At 51.4% G+C, this 18,016-nt stretch overlaps 3 protein-coding genes across 8 annotated transcripts; 2 read left to right on the top strand and 1 right to left on the bottom strand.

Annotated features, from left to right (window-relative positions):
• The first annotated feature begins 285 nt into the window (after window positions 1-285).
• On the top strand, window positions 286-5,838 carry MMP19 (matrix metallopeptidase 19). Its single transcript, XM_010963896.3, has 9 exons — window positions 286-515; window positions 793-878; window positions 1,767-1,897; window positions 2,145-2,360; window positions 2,829-3,074; window positions 3,507-3,632; window positions 4,240-4,404; window positions 4,567-4,694; window positions 4,867-5,838. Exons 1-9 carry the CDS (start codon window positions 426-428, stop codon window positions 5,320-5,322), a joined length of 1,644 nt encoding a protein of 547 aa, XP_010962198.2. The 5' UTR covers window positions 286-425; the 3' UTR covers window positions 5,323-5,838.
• Window positions 5,839-5,987: 149 nt separating this feature from the next.
• On the bottom strand, window positions 5,988-10,400 carry LOC105075915 (transmembrane protein 198). 5 transcript variants are annotated; one of them, XM_045523253.2, is made up of 6 exons: window positions 10,244-10,390; window positions 9,796-10,026; window positions 8,991-9,250; window positions 7,817-8,398; window positions 7,209-7,369; window positions 5,988-7,087 (listed from the first exon to the last, which is right to left on the bottom strand). In XM_045523253.2, the coding sequence occupies exons 3-6, from the start codon at window positions 9,163-9,165 to the stop codon at window positions 6,950-6,952; spliced, it is 1,056 nt and encodes a 351-aa protein (XP_045379209.1). In that variant the 5' UTR covers window positions 9,166-9,250; window positions 9,796-10,026; window positions 10,244-10,390; the 3' UTR covers window positions 5,988-6,949. The 5 variants fall into 5 exon arrangements, with proteins under 5 accessions (XP_045379209.1, XP_045379208.1, XP_010962199.1 ...); XM_045523252.2 differs by lacking the exon at window positions 9,796-10,026 and having other exon boundaries at window positions 10,244-10,381; XM_010963897.3 differs by lacking the exon at window positions 9,796-10,026 and having other exon boundaries at window positions 7,209-7,366; window positions 10,244-10,381.
• Window positions 10,401-10,808: 408 nt separating this feature from the next.
• Window positions 10,809-17,970, top strand: DNAJC14 (DnaJ heat shock protein family (Hsp40) member C14). Of its 2 annotated transcripts, none has more exons than XM_045523251.2 (8): window positions 10,809-11,398; window positions 11,664-11,823; window positions 12,267-13,732; window positions 15,682-15,788; window positions 15,972-16,091; window positions 16,463-16,623; window positions 16,706-16,808; window positions 17,020-17,970. In XM_045523251.2, the coding sequence occupies exons 3-8, from the start codon at window positions 12,323-12,325 to the stop codon at window positions 17,228-17,230; spliced, it is 2,112 nt and encodes a 703-aa protein (XP_045379207.1). In that variant the 5' UTR covers window positions 10,809-11,398; window positions 11,664-11,823; window positions 12,267-12,322; the 3' UTR covers window positions 17,231-17,970. The 2 variants fall into 2 exon arrangements, with proteins under 2 accessions (XP_045379207.1, XP_010962200.1); XM_010963898.3 differs by having other exon boundaries at window positions 10,811-10,971.
• Window positions 17,971-18,016: the final 46 nt, after the last annotated feature.

The raw sequence follows: 18,016 nt of genomic DNA, 5'->3' as shown, positions 1-18,016 counted from the left end.
TGCTGCCCCGGGATCCCTGGGGCACAAGAATGTCCAGCTTTAGGGGATGGCCATAGCCCCTATCCTGAGTCTCTGCAGATATTCTGCTTCCAATCCTGCCAGGATAACCACTCACAGGACAATATGAAATATCTTCCTATCTCCACCAGAGGACCCTGGGGGAGTGGGTTGGAGGCTTATCTTGACTTCTGCTCTCTGGCAGGACAGGGGTTAATGGTGAATTGCAACACATCTCTGGGCTGAGTCACCACCTACTGCCACTCCCCCCAATTCCCCTCCCCTGGAGTTTCATAAAGTGGACCAGAGACTGGAGAGTGAAAAGAACTGGAGATAAGAGCCCCTCACCTAGCCCTGCTTCCCCAGGCTCTCAGAAGGCTCAGGGCAGAGGGCACAGACAGCCTCTGGAACTCTTGCCTGGTGGGACCATGAACTGGCAGGGGCTATGGCTGGGCTTTCTATTCCCCATGACAGTCTCAGGCCGGGCCCTGGAGCCTGGAAAGCAGGAGGAAGCAGTGGTGAGTCCCCTGGGAAATATGGACCCAGGCTGGGGGAGGGATAGAGGCACTGCTCCACAGTCCCATCCAAGCTTCCCTTCTGACCTACAACTGCCTGCCTTTCCCTTCCTCCATGATCCACCCCAACCCATCTCCCACTCCTTCCCCTTGTTCCTTCCCTAAGATGCCTCTCCTCTAGTCCTTTCAAGTCTGTCCCCTCCTATCCTATGGGCTGTTATGTCACTTAGAATCTTTACTAACACCATTTTTATTCTGCTGATCTCTACCCTCATCATAGGATTACTTATTGCAATATGGGTACCTACAGAAGCCTCTAGAAGGACCTGATGACTTCAGGCCAGAAGATATCATGGAGGCGCTGAGGTGAGAGGTCGTAAGGCACATGGCTTCAGGATCAAGGTCACAAGGTGTCAAGGTCTTCTTTCTCTCTCCTCATCCCTTCCACTCCCCAGGCCCACATCTGCCTGACCCAGGTCCATGTTGGGGATCTAGGGAATGGGTGGTGGGCCCTGGGGTGAGATGGCGATTCAAAGATGAAGGGCACAGTCACTGGATCTTCTTAGGCCCTAATTACTCCTTTGGAGGCTCCAGCTCACATTGTATCCAAAATACTAATATTTGGTCACATCCCACATAAAGGGTAATTTGTATGCAAAACTGAGTTGAGTTGAGTTGGGATTGAGTTGTTGACAGATGTTGCCTTTTGTGGACATTTATTTCAGCATTTATTTATTTCTATTTTGAAGTCCTCTTTTCGTATTTTGGATCTAATGGGTCAGTTTTCTATCTACTCTCAGGTATATTCACAGTCCCTTGAAAAACCACAGTACCTGCAGGGCCTGATGGATGAAATTGCCCCAGAGCATCCGGGAGGGGAGAAGACTGAGGGTGGACAGGCCCTCAGGTAGGAGTTGTGGTAGGAGAGTCTCCAGAGCAGTGGGCAGGACACTTCACCAGAGCAGGAGTTTAGAAATTGCAGTAAGGGAAGAAGGCTACACTGGAGGAGAACTTTACCCAAATAAGAGACTGAGCATTGGTGGTGAATTTAGAGTACTCCCTTTTCTGCAGAACAGAAGAGGAAGTCCCATTTATGAGGACTGGATCCTAAAGTGATCCCATTAACTACAGAGTTTATGTGTCACCATTCTTAGCCACCACCTTGAGCAACAGGGGGCCAACGAGCTGTCCCCAGTTCCCAGTCATTCCAGATTCTCCTGCCCTGCTGGACCCATCCCTCTCTCTCTTTTTAAGAGCTTTTCAGGAAGCATCTGAGCTGCCAGTCTCAGGTCAGCTGGATGATGCCACGAGGGCCCGTATGAGGCAGCCACGCTGTGGCCTGGAGGACCCCTTCAACCAGAAGACCCTTAAATACCTGTTGCTGGGTGAGGAATGAGCCTGGGAAAGGAAGGACGAATTGGGGGTGGGGCACGGCTATGTATCACAGGTGGCATTGGGACAGCCTGGACCAGCTCAGTGTTGAATGTTTGATCACATGGTGATTAACTGATCATCATTTGCCTGGAGGGGTTGTCACACAGCTTTGATAAGTGAGTGCCCAGACTCCGGGAAGCTTTCCAGGGTTGGCAGAAGTATGTGTGTTTCTAATCTATTTTCTTGTCCAATAACCAGGCCGCTGGAGAAAGAAGCACCTGACCTTCCGCATCTTGAACCTGCCCTCCACGCTCCCATCCTACACAGCCCGGGCAGCCCTGCTTCGAGCCTTCCAGTACTGGAGCAATGTGGCTCCCTTGACCTTCCGGGAGGTGAAGGCTGGCTGGGCTGACATCCGCCTCTCCTTTCACGGCCGCCAAAGCCCGTACTGCTCCAATAGCTTTGACGGACCTGGTAGGCACCAGCTCTTAGCTCCCACCTCACAGACCTCTGTCTCCTTGAGTCAGTGACTCTGGAACCTTAATGTTCAGGCTGCCCTCTATGCTCAGCTGCACCCTACACTCTGTAACCAGCTTTTGACATTCCCTTGGGGAGTAGCATGTCACCTCCCCGAGGCTTTCTAAGCCTCTTCTACAAAGCTTATGCCTTCTTTGGTTTAAGTTCCTCCGCTCAAGGCAGACCTCAGAGAGGACTGGGCCAGAGAGAACGGAGTGGCTGGGAGGTAATGGGACAGCGTGATGGGCATCCCTGAGAGAACTGGGTGATGACAGGGGAATCTGAAAGGCGAGAGAGGCATCCCAGAGACTGAATGTGCATGGGGGAATTTTAAGGGAATGGAGTAATTGGAGTTTATAATGGGCAGGGGATGTTCCAGCCTAGGAGACTCTGACTACCTTCCTATCTACCTTTGCTTTTGTCCAGGGAGGGTCCTGGCCCATGCTGACATCCCAGAGATGGGCAGTGTGCACTTTGATGAAGATGAGCTCTGGACTGAGGGGACCTACCGGGGGGTGAACCTGCGCATCATTGCAGCCCACGAACTGGGCCATGCCCTGGGGCTTGGGCACTCTCGATACACCCAGGCCCTCATGGCCCCTGTCTACGCTGGCTACCGACCCCACTTCAAGCTGCACCCGGATGACGTGGCAGGGATCCAGGCTCTCTATGGTCAGTCCTTTCCCCTAGCGATCAAGACCAGCATCTCTTCAGGCTTAAAGAGATAGGTCTAATCTCCAGGGAAGGAAATGGCTTGGCTTCTTTCTCTTCCAGCTGCTCTGTTTTTCAGGCTCCTTCACTTTCAGGAGCTGTTTTTCTGATACTCCCAGGTCTAATCTTCCTTCCAGGCCTCTCTCCCTTCACACCCCTTCTTGAGGACAAAGAATGAGCATTCTAGCAAACCTCCTTTTCCCTTTCTAGTGCCTCTCAGAACTAAGACGTGTTTCCTGCTGATATAAATATGATCTTGCCTCCCACCAAGGGAAGCTCTCCAGGATTCCCTCTTCCTCTCTCTATGAGGCCTCTGAGCTGAACTGACAGTAGAAGTGTAGGGAAGCCAGCACTCCGAGTTCTTACCCTGAGCAGCATTATGTTACTCTGCAGGCAAGAAGACCCCAGAGACAGAGAATGAGGAAGAAGAGACAGAGCTCCCTGCTGTCCCCCAAGTGCCCACAGAACCCATGCCCATGCCAGACCCCTGCAGTGGTGAACTGGATGCCATGATGCTGGGTAAGACCCTTCCCCTCCAGGCTGTATAGGCAGGCAGTAGGGGCAGCCCGCTGACCTTGAGACCTGGACAGATGGGAATGACATGGGACCTTAGCATGAGCAGTGGAGGTTAGACACCAAGCAGGGGTTGGTAGCCATGGAAGGAGGCATGTGACATGGGAAGGGAGGGCTCAGAGCCAAATGGAAGTGGGCCAGGGAGGCATTTACCTTGGCTGCCACCTTATGAGGGCAACTAAAACTAAAACACATCTGGAAAATACAGCAAGATGGAGAAAACAGTCTTAACTGGAATGTCTACTAGAGAGGGAATTATACCTGCATGGACCTACAGCTTGGGAGTCACTTGGAGTAGCTGAGAGCCCCAAGGGGGAGCAGCTATCTGCAGGGCTTTTGTTTTGTTGAGTGGACCAGAGCTGAATTGCTGTGAACAAAGGAGAGGCTGAGCACTGGGTCTGCCTTCTCTGACCTTAATCTTCTCCTTAAAGTTGAATGAATTTTTGAGGCATCAGCCTGTGGGAAGAGGGCAAATGATCAGCCTGCCTGAGATACCCATGAGTCTTTATTTGACCCCCGTCTTTTCGACTTGTTGATGCACCTGTGCTCTCAGGTCCCCGCGGGAAGACCTATGCCTTCAAGGGAAACTACGTGTGGACCGTGACAGATTCAGGGCTGGGTCCCCTGTTCCAAGTGTCTGCCCTGTGGGAGGGGCTCCCAGGAAATCTGGATGCTGCTGTGTACTCTCCTCGAACACAATGGATTCACTTCTTTAAGGGTAAGGGGGCTGGTTTACAGTGTGTCAACTGAGGAGGGCCTCCCATCAGAGAAGCCATAAAAGGGACGGAGAGATGAGAAGTTTCTGAAAGGGTGGAATGGAGGATCCGAAAGCTATCACCTGAGGACAGGGGTGACTTGATCTTTCCTTGCACGCTCTCAGGAGACAAGGTGTGGCGCTATGTTAATTTCAAGATGTCTCCTGGCTTCCCCAAGAAACTGAACAGGGTGGAACCCAACCTGGATGCAGCTCTCTATTGGCCTGTCAACCAAAAGGTGTTCCTCTTTAAGGTATAAAATTCAAAGCAAGGGCAAATCCTTTCTTAGGAGGGTGGGCTTCCCTCACACAAGAAGACTTGCTCTTGAAGGGAGTTCTGCAGCTGCAGTGGGCTGAGGGTAGACCTGTGGGTGTCTCTAAAGTCTCTCCTCATCCTTCTCTTCTCCCTGCCCACCCCACACCTAGGGCTCCGAATACTGGCAATGGGACGAGCTGGCCCCAACTGACTTCAGCCGCTACCCCAAACCAACCAAGCTGTTATTTACAGGAGTGCCAGACCAGCCGTCAGCTGCTATGAGTTGGCGGGATGGCCGTGTCTACTTCTTCAAGGGCAAACAGTACTGGCGCCTCAATCGGCAGCTTCGAGTAGAGAAAGGTTATCCCAGAGATATAGCCCACAACTGGATGCACTGTCATCCCGAGACCCCAAACGCCACCTCATCAGGTGGGGATACCACCTCCTCAGCCACAAGCACTGACCACTCAGCCACAGGAACAACTTCGGATACCACTTCCTTGGCCATAGATATCACCTTGAACACTGACCACTCACCCAGCGATACAATCTTGGACATTTCACCCTCAGCCACAGTCTCTACCATTCGTTCATTCCCTGGTAATGTCACCCTCCCAGAGGCCTAACACCTGAGTCAAATGTCTGCTGCAGCTTCGGCATGAACCAAAGACCTCAGGCCTCTAAATGTCCCTGCTTCAGCCACCACTCCCCTGTATTCTTTCTCTCCTGGGCAGTGACCCCCTAACTCTGGGACAGCCCCCAACTCCATCCATTTCTTCCCCATCCTAGATAGCACTTCCAACTGTGTTATCTACTCTCTGGAGGACGTTGGTAGAGGAAAGGAATCCATCAGGCCTTTAGGTGACAAGAGGCAACAGCTGGGAATGCCTGGTTCTGTTCTTCCTAGACAGAGTGCAAGAAAACAACATGGCCAGTAAAATCAGCAAGGGTTTTGGAATCCTTAGAATCACATTGATTTGCTTATGACTTTGGGCAAGTTAATTAACCTCATTGAGCCTGGGATTCCCCATCTGCAAAATAAGGTTAATACCAACCCCTCAGGGTTGTTGTATTAAATGAAATACTCTATGTGAAGTGCCTGGCACATCTGTGCCTAATAAAGGTTAACTTCATCTTCATAAGAGAGGACTGAGCAGCCAGAGGTAGTTCTGTCTGATAAGTTACCCTTATAAGATCTTTAAGGGACAGAGGACTTGTCAGTATGGCTAACTCTTTGTTTTGGGGTGCAAAGAAAGAAAAGAACAGCAACAGTAAAGGCCAGACTCCCTGGTTCAGTGTTCAATGCCATTTTATTCACATGCTCCCACATTCTTCCTCCCATCATAACCTTGCTGCCCAGGAGAGGGACATATCTTCCTTCATGCTGTCTGGGGAACCAGGGAACAGACCTTGGGCAGGAGGATCAGGGGAGGGGAGAGAGTTAGAATGGGTTAGTGGCTGGGACAATGTTCTGGTTAAGGAGATTAGCATCACCTATAATGAGAGGCAGAGAAGGCACTTGTCTCCCATGCAGCCCCGCAGACCAGGCTCCTTTGGGCAAAAGGGCAAGACTCTGGCACTTGGGCCAATGCTCTCTCCTTGGAGCAAGAAGCCAGCTTTCGGGGAAGGTGGGTACTGAGCCAGGCACTGCTCTCTGCTCTTCCCCATGTTAAGAAGGAGGGCAAGGGAAGCACCATGGAGGACAGTACCCCCAACTGAGGTAGAAGGGGGCTTGAGCCTATGGGGGTCCAGAGGGACAGGCTAACCAGGAACCCAACTACCCCCTAATGAAGGGTCCGGGGATGAAGGAATCCCGGAGCACCTCTGTGCCCTTCTCCCCATCACAAAGCTATGAAGTGCTTTAGGAGGCTTCCTGATTTTCTATAGATCCTACAGAAACAAAGCCCCTTGTTTTATCGCTGTGAGGCACTGAGGTGGGTATACAGAAGGCTATTTGGGTAACGGGCCTCCTTGGTCTGGAGACAATTAAGGAGTCAGTTGCTTTAGGGACCAGGGCACCTCTGTTATTGGACAGAGGTAGGTACTCATACTTCCATCACGCTCCCTTCACCACAAGATTCCTCTCTGTCTGTCTCTGAAACATATCCCTACAGGGCTGGTCTGGGTTGGAGCACAGATTCTATCCCCAAGTCCAAGAGGTTGGGAGGTTTGTGTGTCCTCTGGGCTCAGGGTCTGACCACCTACTGTTCCTAGGCCCTTGCTAGGGGTGAGGGCATCACTGGAGGTTTAGGCTCAGGTTCGGACAGAACCAGAAGTTGTGGTGAGCGGTACAGTTGAGCCACAGTCAGAATCCAGGTCCAGGACGGTGTGGGGGGCTGTGGCCTGGATGCCTGGTCCCAGCTGGCGTTCTCGAAGGCTCTGGAGGTAACTCTGGAGGGGCACAGGGCAGAGAGGGCAGAAGGAAGGGCCTGGGTCAGAGCCCTCCTCCCACCCTGGCCATCCCATGTGCCCTCTGCCCCATGCCCCAGAGAGCCCCTACCCCTCCACTCACTGGAGCCAGACTGTCAGCAGGACTCCGGGTGCTGGAGGGGAGCTGGCGCCGGAAGCTGCCCTCACAGATCCCTACCCCAGAGGAGGTCCGGTGCCACTTGGCCTCTTGCTGACGGATCCGTAGGAGCTGGAGATGCCTTCGCTGGTGGCTCAAGACCACTGCTTGAGGGGGGCAATATAGATTCAGGGAGGCCTCTTTAGATCCTGAAACCCACCCCCAAATACACTCACACTCTAGGGAAACCCATTCAATCTCCCTGTTTCGTGTCTCTCAAACCTCACCTTCCCCCCAGTTATTCTAAAAGAAGCTTTTCTTTGGATTCATCCTACTATTTCCTTCTGGATATCCCTGAGATCTTCCTTTCCTTCCATAATGGTCCCCAATAATTCTTCTTTGCGCTTCCTCCCACAACAATTTCTCTTGTCATTGTTACCCAGACATTTGGCTCCTCCAACTGTAACTTTCTTTCAAAGCCCTGCCCCATTCATCTTAGATGCCTCTGCCCTCTGCCCTCACATGTATTTTCCCCCTTCCCCTCCTCAAGTCTGGGAACCAGAAACAAGAGAAGGCACAGGTTGGCTGCTTTCGGTACCACGGCACTAACTCACCATTGGCGTGGCCTCCATGTTCCTCATCCATGAGCTTCCACTGGGCCAGGGCCCCAAGGGTCCCCAGGGCTGGCCAGGTCCCCAGCAAGACCCAGCTATACCAGCAGAGAGGAGGCAAGGCTGGAAGTGCCTGCAAGCGTTGGCCCAGCCGACTGCCCAGTGCCAGCCCCTCCAGGAAGTAGTCAGCACAGGACACCAGCACCGCAGCACCCAGCAGGGCTGTGCCCAGAACTGTGAATGGACGTGGCCACCGAAGCGTGAACAGGGCTCCCAGCAGTGCCAGCCCCACCAGCCCCCCAGCCGGCACCCAGGCTGAAGGCGGCTGGTAGATGGGCTCGGTGCCCAGCAGGACCCCGGCACCCAGGGTTAGGCCTAGCAGGAGACCAGTCAAGAAGAGCCCAACACTGCGAACCAGCATGGTGACCAGGCCGCAGAGGAGTCCGATGCCTAGCGCAATGCCCGCGCTCACCTCCAGGCTCAACTGTGTCTCTAGTACTCGCTCCTTGTGGCACAGCAGGAAGATCACCAGAGCTCCTGACAGCAGGCCGGAGAGAAACATCACTGCCTTGAAGCAGCGATAGCCTGGGAAGGGAGGCAGGAGGCACTGAGACGTGGAAAGCGGGGTTCTACAGGGATAGCTCTGATGAATTAGAAGGGAGAGGAATGGCTAACCAGAGGTGCAGAAGACAGGAACAGCATACTCAAGGACATCAAGGCAAAGAGCAGAAAGGATCATTTTTGGGAGGGCAGGGACTTTTCAGAAACTGAGGGGATGGGAGGGCAAATCAGGAAGTAAGATGGATGCACTGAGGGGACTAAGTATAGAAAAAAGGTTTAATCCTTCCAGGGATGGTAGACAGGAAGAAATCAGCACAGGCTGATTCAGGTTATTGGGGAAGGGTGGAGACGCCTTAAGCAAGGAGGATAATTTGGGAATGGAGTTTTGAGGTAGGAGGCAAGGGGAGAGCATGTGATAGTTGCCAGGAGTCAGAGCTGGAAGGTGAGTGGGCATGGGGGATGGAAGAGCTGGCAAGAGCAGCATTGGCCACACTGAAGGTAGGCGTCCCCTGATAGAGGAGTAGAGGTGGCCCAGGAGCAAAGGAGAAAGTTGGCATCATCCTTGAGGGTGACAGTTTTGGGCAGCTGCCCCCCAGAACCCTGGCCCTGCCCTCACCGAAGCAGCAGTAGATGATTCCAAAGCAGCAGCAAAGAGCACACACCAGGGCAGGTGCCAATTCAGGATTGTCCTGGGGTTCCAAGACACATCTTGGGTCTGGAGGCTCTGGGAGTTGTTGATTAAAGGGCCTGGGGTCAGAGGTCATGGCCAGGGGCAGCAAGGCTTCCTCCATGGCCGAAGAGAAGGTGGTCACAGAGGGGGAGGTCAGTGTCAGCTCCTCTCATCCATCCATGAATGTCTTGAGGGGGTTGGGAAACCTGCAAGGGGGTAAGGGGCAGGAACTCAGGTGCCCATGAATCTTGAGGACTCTGTATCTCTACTGCTTTAGAAGAAAGGCCAATTTCAGGAGGGAGAAATTAAGAGATCACTGAAAAAATCTACTGGGCTGGGTTGAGGGGAGCCAGCTGTCTATTTACCACCCTCTGAAACAAGGACATTAAAGTAGAAATTAAAATTTTATACAAGAAATGAATCTTTGCCCCCTGGCTTTTCAGGGTGGGGCTGGAGGAGTAGGAAGTCCTAGGTTTGTGGAGGGGGAGGCCCAGGGGTGAGACTGGGGGCTAAAGGCCCTGCAGCCTGTTCCAGCCGAAAAGAAAGCTTGCCCCATCTGCAGCCGGGACTCAAAGCTATCCCATTGGACTGGGAAGGGTGGAGTTAATAGAGAGGGAGAAGGAGGAGAAAGAGGAGAGAATGAGTCATGGTGGGGGTCCCCTGACAGCTGCTCCAACCCCAGAGAAGAAGGGAAAAAAATCAGACACCAGAAGAGTTTGGGACAAGGAATTAAGCAGAGACAGTAACCCACACTTTGTCAGGGGTTTGAAGCCTCGGCTTCAAAAGATGGAGTTGTTGGGGAAGGAGCGTCCAGTCACAGTCCAACTCCCACGGTCCCTTATGGACTAAGCAGGCGCCTTGCCCACAGACGTCTCATATCCTGGTAGCCTTTGGCTCCTCCCCTTAGGATACTGATGGGACTTTTCCTACCTCTCCCTTTCCCCTGGGGTGGCAGGGCTGCCATGGGATTTGAACTCAGTTCCTGAAAGGAGAACACCAAGGAGGGGCTGGCATTGGGGCACTATGAGAGTGGGGTAGGGTGGGTGCAGGGACTTCCCTTCAGTGGTCTTTCGGACATCAAGGTCTTAATAGGCAGGAGAGTTGGCTTGGGGAATCCCTGGGGTTATTCTCCTCAATCAGCTTGGAAGTCTAGGGACCCTAAACAAGGAGAGGTTGGGGAGGGGGTGTTAGCTACTCACCACCCTGCCAGGGCTGAGGAGAGGAGGGGGTAGATGTGCTTCCCTAGACTCCCAGCTGCATCCCTGCCCGGAGTCCTAGGCGTCGGGGCGGCTGTCGGGAGAGGGCACCCCCAGGGCCACTCTGTTCGTTGCCCCCTAAACTCTTGCAAGTCGTAGCCCAAGCCCTCTAAGCTAAATGCAACCAGCTTGGTGGGTGGAGGAAGGGGACACGGTGTGTGTGTGGGGAGGGGGGGGTGACATCACGGGGCGGGCCCCTCCAACTCTTTTCCCTGTGTGTGGGGGGACCCAGTTTGCCTACTGCTCTAGGCTGAGACCACAGATCCCCAACCATAACAGGGAAGGGTCTTGGGGGAACCATAAGAGGTTTGGGAAAAGATCTCTGACTATTTAGGCGCTGACTCAACAACTCGAAGCTCTCAAAGACCCTACATGTCCTACCGTCCCCCCCAGCTCCGGCTTGGTTTCTTCCACTTCCCAGAGAATTGGAGTATTGTCTTCAGGAGAACTTGGTGGTCGGGATCGGGGATCGGGGACCTGGGAAGGGGCTCGTACTGGTCTGGGGGCGTCGGCAAGGGGGTTCATGGGTGGAGAAACTTGCGGAGCAAGACGGGATTTGAAAGGGGGACTAACGAGAGAGGCGTATGCAGAAGAGGGGACCGACAAAGAGGAAACCCAAGCCGGGTCTGCGTGGGGGCGGGGGCGCGTGTCTACGTTGGCTGAACAGCTTGGTATGCAAACGAGATGCAAAGCAGCATGAGATGAGTGCAGGGATTTTTGGCGCTCGGCTCGGGTCCTGAGCCCAGCGGGCCTACGCTTTAAGTCCTCCGGCTCCGCTTCGTGACGGGGCCTGAGAGCTGCACCTAGAGGAGGGGTCCAGGCCGTGAGAGCTACAGTTATACAGGGCAGTTGGCCAGCTGGGTCAGGCGCTGGGAGGCTGAGGGTTGATGGGAAAGAAGGGGCAGAGAAGGAGGGCCAGGCCGTGGGTAGGCCCGGGGCGTCCTCCCCTCCGCTCCACCTCCGCATGATACAAAAGGGCCTCTGTTCTCGTTACAGCCAGCAAGGAAGGGATCAGGCCGGTGGCTCCTCTAAGCTCCCTTGTTTTCTCTGCAAGGGAAACAGACTGGCTTGGTGGCTTTCCTCTATCTCCCGGTCTCGGTAAAGCCCAAGAATATAGCCAGAGGAGCCCTAAGGATCTGTCCCCAGTCTGCAGGCACTGCTATAGCGCCCATCTGCTTCGCTTCCAGTGGTGCAACCTTCGGAGACCCCACTCCAGCACGCCGAGGGCGGCAGCAGAGGGCCCTTTAAGGGGCGGGGCCAGTGCTTTCCCAAGGACCGCCTCCTCTGATTTGACATACCACTTGCGGCGCTGGCTCGCGCCTCCGCCAACCGCTTTTACTTTTCCTTCCCGTCTCTTCTCTAGTGACCCCGGAAGTGGAAGTGGGCGCAGGTCGGCGGCCGCGGCGGGGACTGAAGGCGGAAGCAGAGCGTGAGGAGGAGGCGGAGCCGGGGGAGCTGCTCTCGTAGCTCCCCCTGGCCCTAGGCCCAGCTGCTCGAGGGGGAGGAGTTACTGCCGCTCTTTGGTACGTTACCTTCGCACCTTCTACCTAGTTCAAAGGTTCCCTGGTTTTTTCTCTCAGGGGCAACCCCTAGCTCCGCCCTCAGATTTTCCTTAAGGGCCGTACAGTCCCCACCCTTTTCTGGCAGCCTGCGACCCCCTTTCCGGTCTTCTTTTCCTTTTTCCCAAGAGTGACCCCGGGACCACACCCTTTGCGGTACCTCCCTTTTTCCTGGATTCAGGATTATAGCTTTTGAGGGCAGAGAGAAAATAAGGGGATTTGGAGGAATGGGGGAGGGATCAGGGTTGTCGTTAATGTAGTGGCTTTATTGCTAGGGTTAATGAATGCCCCAAAAGAACTTGGGAAAACAAGGGAGATTGGTTTACTCAATATATCCCCAATATGATTATTTAACCTCTCTCTTTGTCCTATCCTTGCTCATTCCCACCTTGATACCTTTGTTACAGGCATCAGAACTTACCATAATGGCTGTGACCTAAAGTCCTCAGGAAGCCCCGGGGTCATGGCCCAGAAGCACCCCGGAGAAGGAGGGTTGTGTGGAGCCCACCACAGTGGTGGTGCCTCCCTCAGGACTTTAGGACCCTCTGTGGACCCTGAAATACTTTCATTCTCAGGACTCAGGGACTCAGCGGGGCCTGCTCCTAATGGTACCCGCTGCCTCACAGAGCACTCTAGTCCTAAGTACACACAGCCCCCAAATCCAGCCCACTGGTCGGATCCAAGCCATGGCCTCCCGAGGGGTCCAGGACCCCCAAGGGATGGAGAGGACCCACATCAGTGTGAGGCATCTTCAGAAGAGTCAGGAGTGGACCAGGAACTCTCAAGAGAGAATGAGACTGGGCACCAGGAGGATGGGAACCCGTCTTTTCTTTCCATTCCATCTGCTTGTAACTGCCAGGGAACCCCTGGAATCCCTGAAGGGCCTTACTCTGAGGGAGGAGATAGCTCTTCTAGCAACTTTTGCCACCACTGTACCTCTCCAGCTTTGGGGGAAGATGAAGAGTTGGAAGAGGAATACGATGATGAGGAACCTCTTAAATTCCCCAGTGATTTTTCACGTGTGCCCAGTGGAAAGAAACCTCCACCCCGGAGACAGCGGCACCGAGTTCCAGCCAAGGAGGATACTCGGGAGGGTGGACGCAGGGATCCCAGATCCCCTGGTCGGCATCGGCTGGGTCGCAAACGAAGTCAGGCAGATAAACGCAGAGGCCTGGGATTGTGGGGAGCAGAGGAGCTGTGTCAGCTTGGACAGGCAGGCTTCTGGTGGCTGATCGAACTGCTGGTATTAGTGGGGGAGTACGTGGAAACTTGTGGCCATCTCATCTATGCATGCAGGCAGCTGAAAGGCAGTGATCTGGACCTTTTTCGAGTCTGGGTGGGAGTTTGGGCAGGGCGACTGGGGGGCTGGGCCCAGGTGATATTCCAATTTCTGAGCCAAGGGTCTTGCTATGGGGCAGGGCTGTTCACCCGTTTTCTTAGGCTACTGGGTGCTTTGCTGCTTCTGGCCCTGGCCCTTTTGTTGGGCTGTCTACAGTTGGGTTGGCGGTTTCTGGTAGGACTGGGTGACCGTTTAGGCTGGAGGGGTAAAGCCACCTGGCTCTTCTCTTGGCTGGCTTCTCCCACCTGGCAACGGTGCCTGATTCTGCTGAGAGATAGCAGGCCATGGCAGCAGCTGGTAAGAATGGTTCAGTGGGGTTGGCTGGAGTTGCCTTGGGTCAAGCAGAGGACTAAGAGGCAGGGGAATGCACCGGTAGCTAGTGGGCGCTACTGCCAGCCTGAAGAGGAAGTGGCTCGACTCTTGACCATGGCTGGGGTTTCTGAGGATGAGCTAAACCCTTTCCATGTGTTGGGAGTTGAAGCCACAGCATCAGATGTTGAACTGAAGAAGGCCTATAGGCAGCTGGCAGTGATGGTGAGTACTGTTACCTGTTCCCTGTTACCTGTTCTTTGTTCCCAAATTTTATTTTCTATTACGGTTTTAGGGAGAGCAGAATAAATGGAAGGCAGAGTAGAAAGTCAATCTGAAGATTAGTATCTTTAATCCTTAGGAAAGAATTAGACTTTTTCCCCTTTACTATGGGATCTGACTTTACCTTCATTTAAAGCTTTTTGTCATGAGATTCTTTCTTTCAAATAAATATATAAATAATTGAGCCTGGTGTATTAGAGTATTGGACTCACTCACCCTGGAATAACCAGGTGAAATCCTTCTGAGCAGGGTGGAGGCCTAGTCAGGAAGCCTGTCAGTTTCTCTCCCCTGAACAAATGAGAGTTTTTAAAATACAGGGAAATCTATCTGGCCCAGTAAGGGAAATGTGGACTAGTGGGGGAAGGTTCAGGGAATACATGTGAATGATTATTCCAGGGCCAGGTGAAAGAAACAAGCTTTTTCAAGACCAGCAACCCAACTTTTCCCTAAGTGGGAAAGGGAAGAAGAATGGGACATAAATCATACAGAGGCATGTGCATACATATGTCATACATGAAAATATGGTTGCTTCAATTGTGACTTACCATATGCTTGACAGAAATGGTTTAATATAAGCATGAGATCAAATTGTTTTTAGAAGTAGATATTAGGTTGCTGTTTTTAGATATGATTGTTACTGATATTTCCATACAAGTAAAACTGTATTATGAATATAAGTAATGTGTGTAAATTGCATTGGAGGCCTATCTGAGTGTATGGAACTTGACTGGTAAAATATTACAGTGTGCAAATTACTTCAAGGGTTGCATGACACCAAAGAGGAATGGGCAAAGTTTCCATTAACCATTCAAGGCACAATAAAGTAACTTACCAGAGGACTAAATTAGTTAAATGAGAAATGTATGCCCCTTAGTGGATAGCCAGGGATATTCTGAGTGGGGAACAATGCTTACACTCAGATTATTACTAATGGTAGAACTCTTTTTTCTCATTCGTGTCTTCTAGCAGATGTCTTCTCTTGGGAAATACCGTTCAAAAATTCTCATTTTCAGCTTACTTTCTTGGAGTAGAGATAGTTGTTCCCTGATCCTTAGTAGACCTGACCCACACCTCAAAGTTCTCCCCCTTTTCTGGGCCAGAGTTACTGTGGGCTTCTTTCATACCTCTCACTGCCCTTGTTAGGCCCTAAAGTACCATGACCCACATTCTATGAGCTTGGGAATTTGAGAGATTTAACAGCATTCTGTTTATTTGGCATCAATCAAGAGACCAGCTTTCTCTCTAGTTGGTGAATGAGAATGGGAACAATCAGGAAGCTGTAGGAAGTGAGGATTTACTTGTCTTGGAGAAAAGGCTGAAAAGTGGATAAAAAGCTTGTGAGGATCTTGGTGTGTTACCACATTTCTGGGACAGAAAGGCAAACTACTGTAGGAGGTTTTGAGTAGATCAGAGAATTCCCTAGTTAGAAAACAATGAGTCTGAGGATGTAATATTGTTGGAACTCTATGACTGACAATAAAGTTAAAATGTGAAGGTTTAGTATGTGTGTGCCAGGTAGGGTGACCAACCATCCCTGTTTGCCTGGGGTTGAAAGGTTTCCTGAGGCATGAACTTCCAGTGCTAAAACTGGGACAGTCCCAGGCACACTGGGATCACCACAGCACTTGATTCTGTGACATATGCTTCACGTGTATTCTCATTTAATACTCCCAACAATCCATGAGAGAGAAAATATTCTAGGTCATATAGCCCATAAGCGACAGAGCTGGGCCTCGAACCCAGATCTGTCTGCAGAGCTGAAGCAATTAACCATTAAGCTGTACTGACTCTCCAAAAGGGTGGTGAAGGAGAACCCTTTGATACGAGGTTATTTTGACTCAAGATGGGGAGAGGGTTGCAATGGATTTGTAATGAAATCTTTGTGTCGGTAGGTTCATCCTGACAAAAATCATCACCCCCGGGCTGAGGAGGCCTTCAAGGTTTTGCGGGCAGCTTGGGACATTGTCAGCAACCCTGAAAGACGGAAGGAATATGAGATGTAAGTTGGGGCTAGGAAATTGTAAGGTTGGGTAAATGAACAATCTTCAATAACAGAGATCCCTAGACTTGTGGATGGAGGCTCTCTGAGGCAGAGAGAACTGAGGTGGCTTGTGTTTCTAGCTGGCCAGGGGCCTTTGTCCCTCACTTGATACCCTGACTTACAAAGCCTTTCTTCTCTTAGGAAACGAATGGCAGAGAATGAGCTGAGCCGGTCAGTGAATGAGTTTCTGTCCAAGCTGCAGGATGACCTCAAAGAGGCAATGAATACTATGATGTGCAGCCGATGCCAGGGAAAGCATAGGTATGAAATAGGACAGGAATGGGACAGCCACAGCTTAGGAACTGGGTAGCCAAAAACCTTCCTTGTGAGTATTATTGGTAGTTATGCGATACAGATGGTAAAAAGAGTAAAAGGACCCTGAGGTTTTTACTTTTGCCATATTGTCAAGAGATTGAGAATTTGAATTAGCAAGAAGAAAAGATAACATTTCTAGATGTAAGGTAGAAGGTTGAGGGCAGGGTGTATGTGGGCATATGTAACAACTGATCATTGTTACACATGGAGATCATTTTAGCTGTTGCAGCCATATTTGTCAGTAAGGATGAGACTACAGCAGTGCCCTAGGAAGGCTTCACGAATTATTAAGGAACTGTCCTTATGTTTGGTTTTAGGAGGTTTGAAATGGACCGGGAACCTAAGAATGCCAGATACTGTGCTGAGTGTAATAGGCTGCATCCTGCTGAGGAAGGAGACTTCTGGGCAGAGTCAAGCATGTTGGGCCTCAAGATCACCTACTTTGCGCTGATGGATGGAAAGGTGTATGACATCACAGGTATACTTCTGCCCTCTAGAAGTCCGGGCTCATACATCCTCAAAACTGTGATATTTTGGCTAATTATCTCTCATGCTTGCAGAGTGGGCTGGATGCCAGCGTGTGGGAATCTCCCCAGATACCCACAGAGTCCCCTATCACATCTCATTTGGTTCGCGGATGCCAGGCACCAGTGGGCGGCAGAGGTAGGTGGTATTTCTCTCAATAATCTATCCATTCTTCTCATTCTGAATATGGTTTCAAATGACATGCTGTTTAGGACATGTAGTCGTGTCACCTTTAAGAAGTTCGGGAACTGACTCAGAATTATCTTTAACGTACGTATAGATAGATAACATGGGTAACCATTTGACTGCAGTATCTCTTGCCTCATCATGCCTTCTGTTTTTCTCTCAGAGCTACCCCAGATGCCCCTCCTGCTGACCTTCAGGATTTCTTGAGCCGGATTTTTCAAGTACCCCCAGGCCAGATGTCCAATGGGAACTTCTTTGCAGCTCCTCAGCCTGGTCCTGGGGCCACTGCAGCCTCCAAGCCCAACAGCACAGTACCCAAGGGAGAAGCCAAACCCAAGCGGCGGAAGAAAGTGAGGAGGCCCTTCCAACGTTGACCCCCTCTTCTCTTTCCTCAAATCAATGTCAGGGAGTCAAAAGGGCTGTGTATAGCACCTGATGGAGTTTGATTTGTTTATTTTTAAATATTTTAAAAAGGGAAGATTTTAAGCTCAAATCGTTCACTCAGTATTTGTAGGAAGCCCTGGAACCACTCTCCCTCCTCCATCAGCACCCAGAAACTGAATCTTGTCTTCTGACAATACCAAAGAAATAGAGGGTGGCTAGAGCAAAGAACCTAAGGGCCTGGATCTGGGCTGGACAATATCTCCCACAGTAGTGTGGGAACTGGGTATTTCCCTGAGGTCTGTATGCCTTTGTTTTGTCCTTTGCTTCTATGGCAGATGACACTTTCTCCCCTTTTTAAACTACAAGTCTTATCTTTTTTCTTGACCCATTTGAGGAGGGAGCCCCCCCTCCCTTGCCCCAATATACTAGTAAAAATGAACAAGAAAGCATGTAAGCCTCATTACAGGACATACAGAGTTCAGAGTGGCAACTCTCACCTTGTGGGTAAGCATCCAACTTCATGCTTGTTGCAGGGATGGCCAAAACTAGTAACTTTTAAAGAGCAGATTCATGCCCTCTGCCCTTGGGTGATGGGGAAGGATAAAGAGGTTCCCGGCAGCCCCCATATGATCCAAGGGTTTGTATTTTTTTAAGTTTGTTCATATTTGTATGTACATATCTATTTAAAGCCAGGGGATTATCTTTCTATAAATATGTAACTGGCAACCTGTATCTGCCCTCTTTTCTTTGCCCATATAGCTGGAGCCCTTTTTTTC

This window comes from Camelus bactrianus, chromosome 12, assembly GCF_048773025.1.
Source record: "Camelus bactrianus isolate YW-2024 breed Bactrian camel chromosome 12, ASM4877302v1, whole genome shotgun sequence".
Lineage (NCBI taxonomy): Eukaryota > Metazoa > Chordata > Mammalia > Artiodactyla > Camelidae > Camelus > Camelus bactrianus.
The sequence above is the reverse complement of the archived record's forward strand: the minus strand, read 5'-3'. Positions and strand labels throughout refer to the sequence as shown.

Coding starts and splice junctions, on each gene's coding strand:
- MMP19 (XM_010963896.3), top strand. CDS start 426: ATGAACTGGCAGGGGCTATGGCTGGGCTTTCTATTCCCCATGACAGTC. Junction 3,075..3,506: donor AGGGATCCAGGCTCTCTATG/GTCAGTCCTTTC, acceptor GTTACTCTGCAG/GCAAGAAGACCCCAGAGACA. Junction 4,695..4,866: donor AAAAGGTGTTCCTCTTTAAG/GTATAAAATTCA, acceptor CCCCACACCTAG/GGCTCCGAATACTGGCAATG.
- LOC105075915 (XM_045523253.2), bottom strand. CDS start 9,165: ATGGAGGAAGCCTTGCTGCCCCTGGCCATGACCTCTGACCCCAGGCCC. Junction 8,399..8,990: donor AATCATCTACTGCTGCTTCG/GTGAGGGCAGGG, acceptor CTCCCTTCCCAG/GCTATCGCTGCTTCAAGGCA. Junction 7,370..7,816: donor ACATGGAGGCCACGCCAATG/GTGAGTTAGTGC, acceptor GCCCCCCTCAAG/CAGTGGTCTTGAGCCACCAG.
- DNAJC14 (XM_045523251.2), top strand. CDS start 12,323: ATGGCCCAGAAGCACCCCGGAGAAGGAGGGTTGTGTGGAGCCCACCAC. Junction 16,624..16,705: donor AAAGGTGTATGACATCACAG/GTATACTTCTGC, acceptor TCATGCTTGCAG/AGTGGGCTGGATGCCAGCGT. Junction 16,809..17,019: donor GGCACCAGTGGGCGGCAGAG/GTAGGTGGTATT, acceptor TTTTTCTCTCAG/AGCTACCCCAGATGCCCCTC.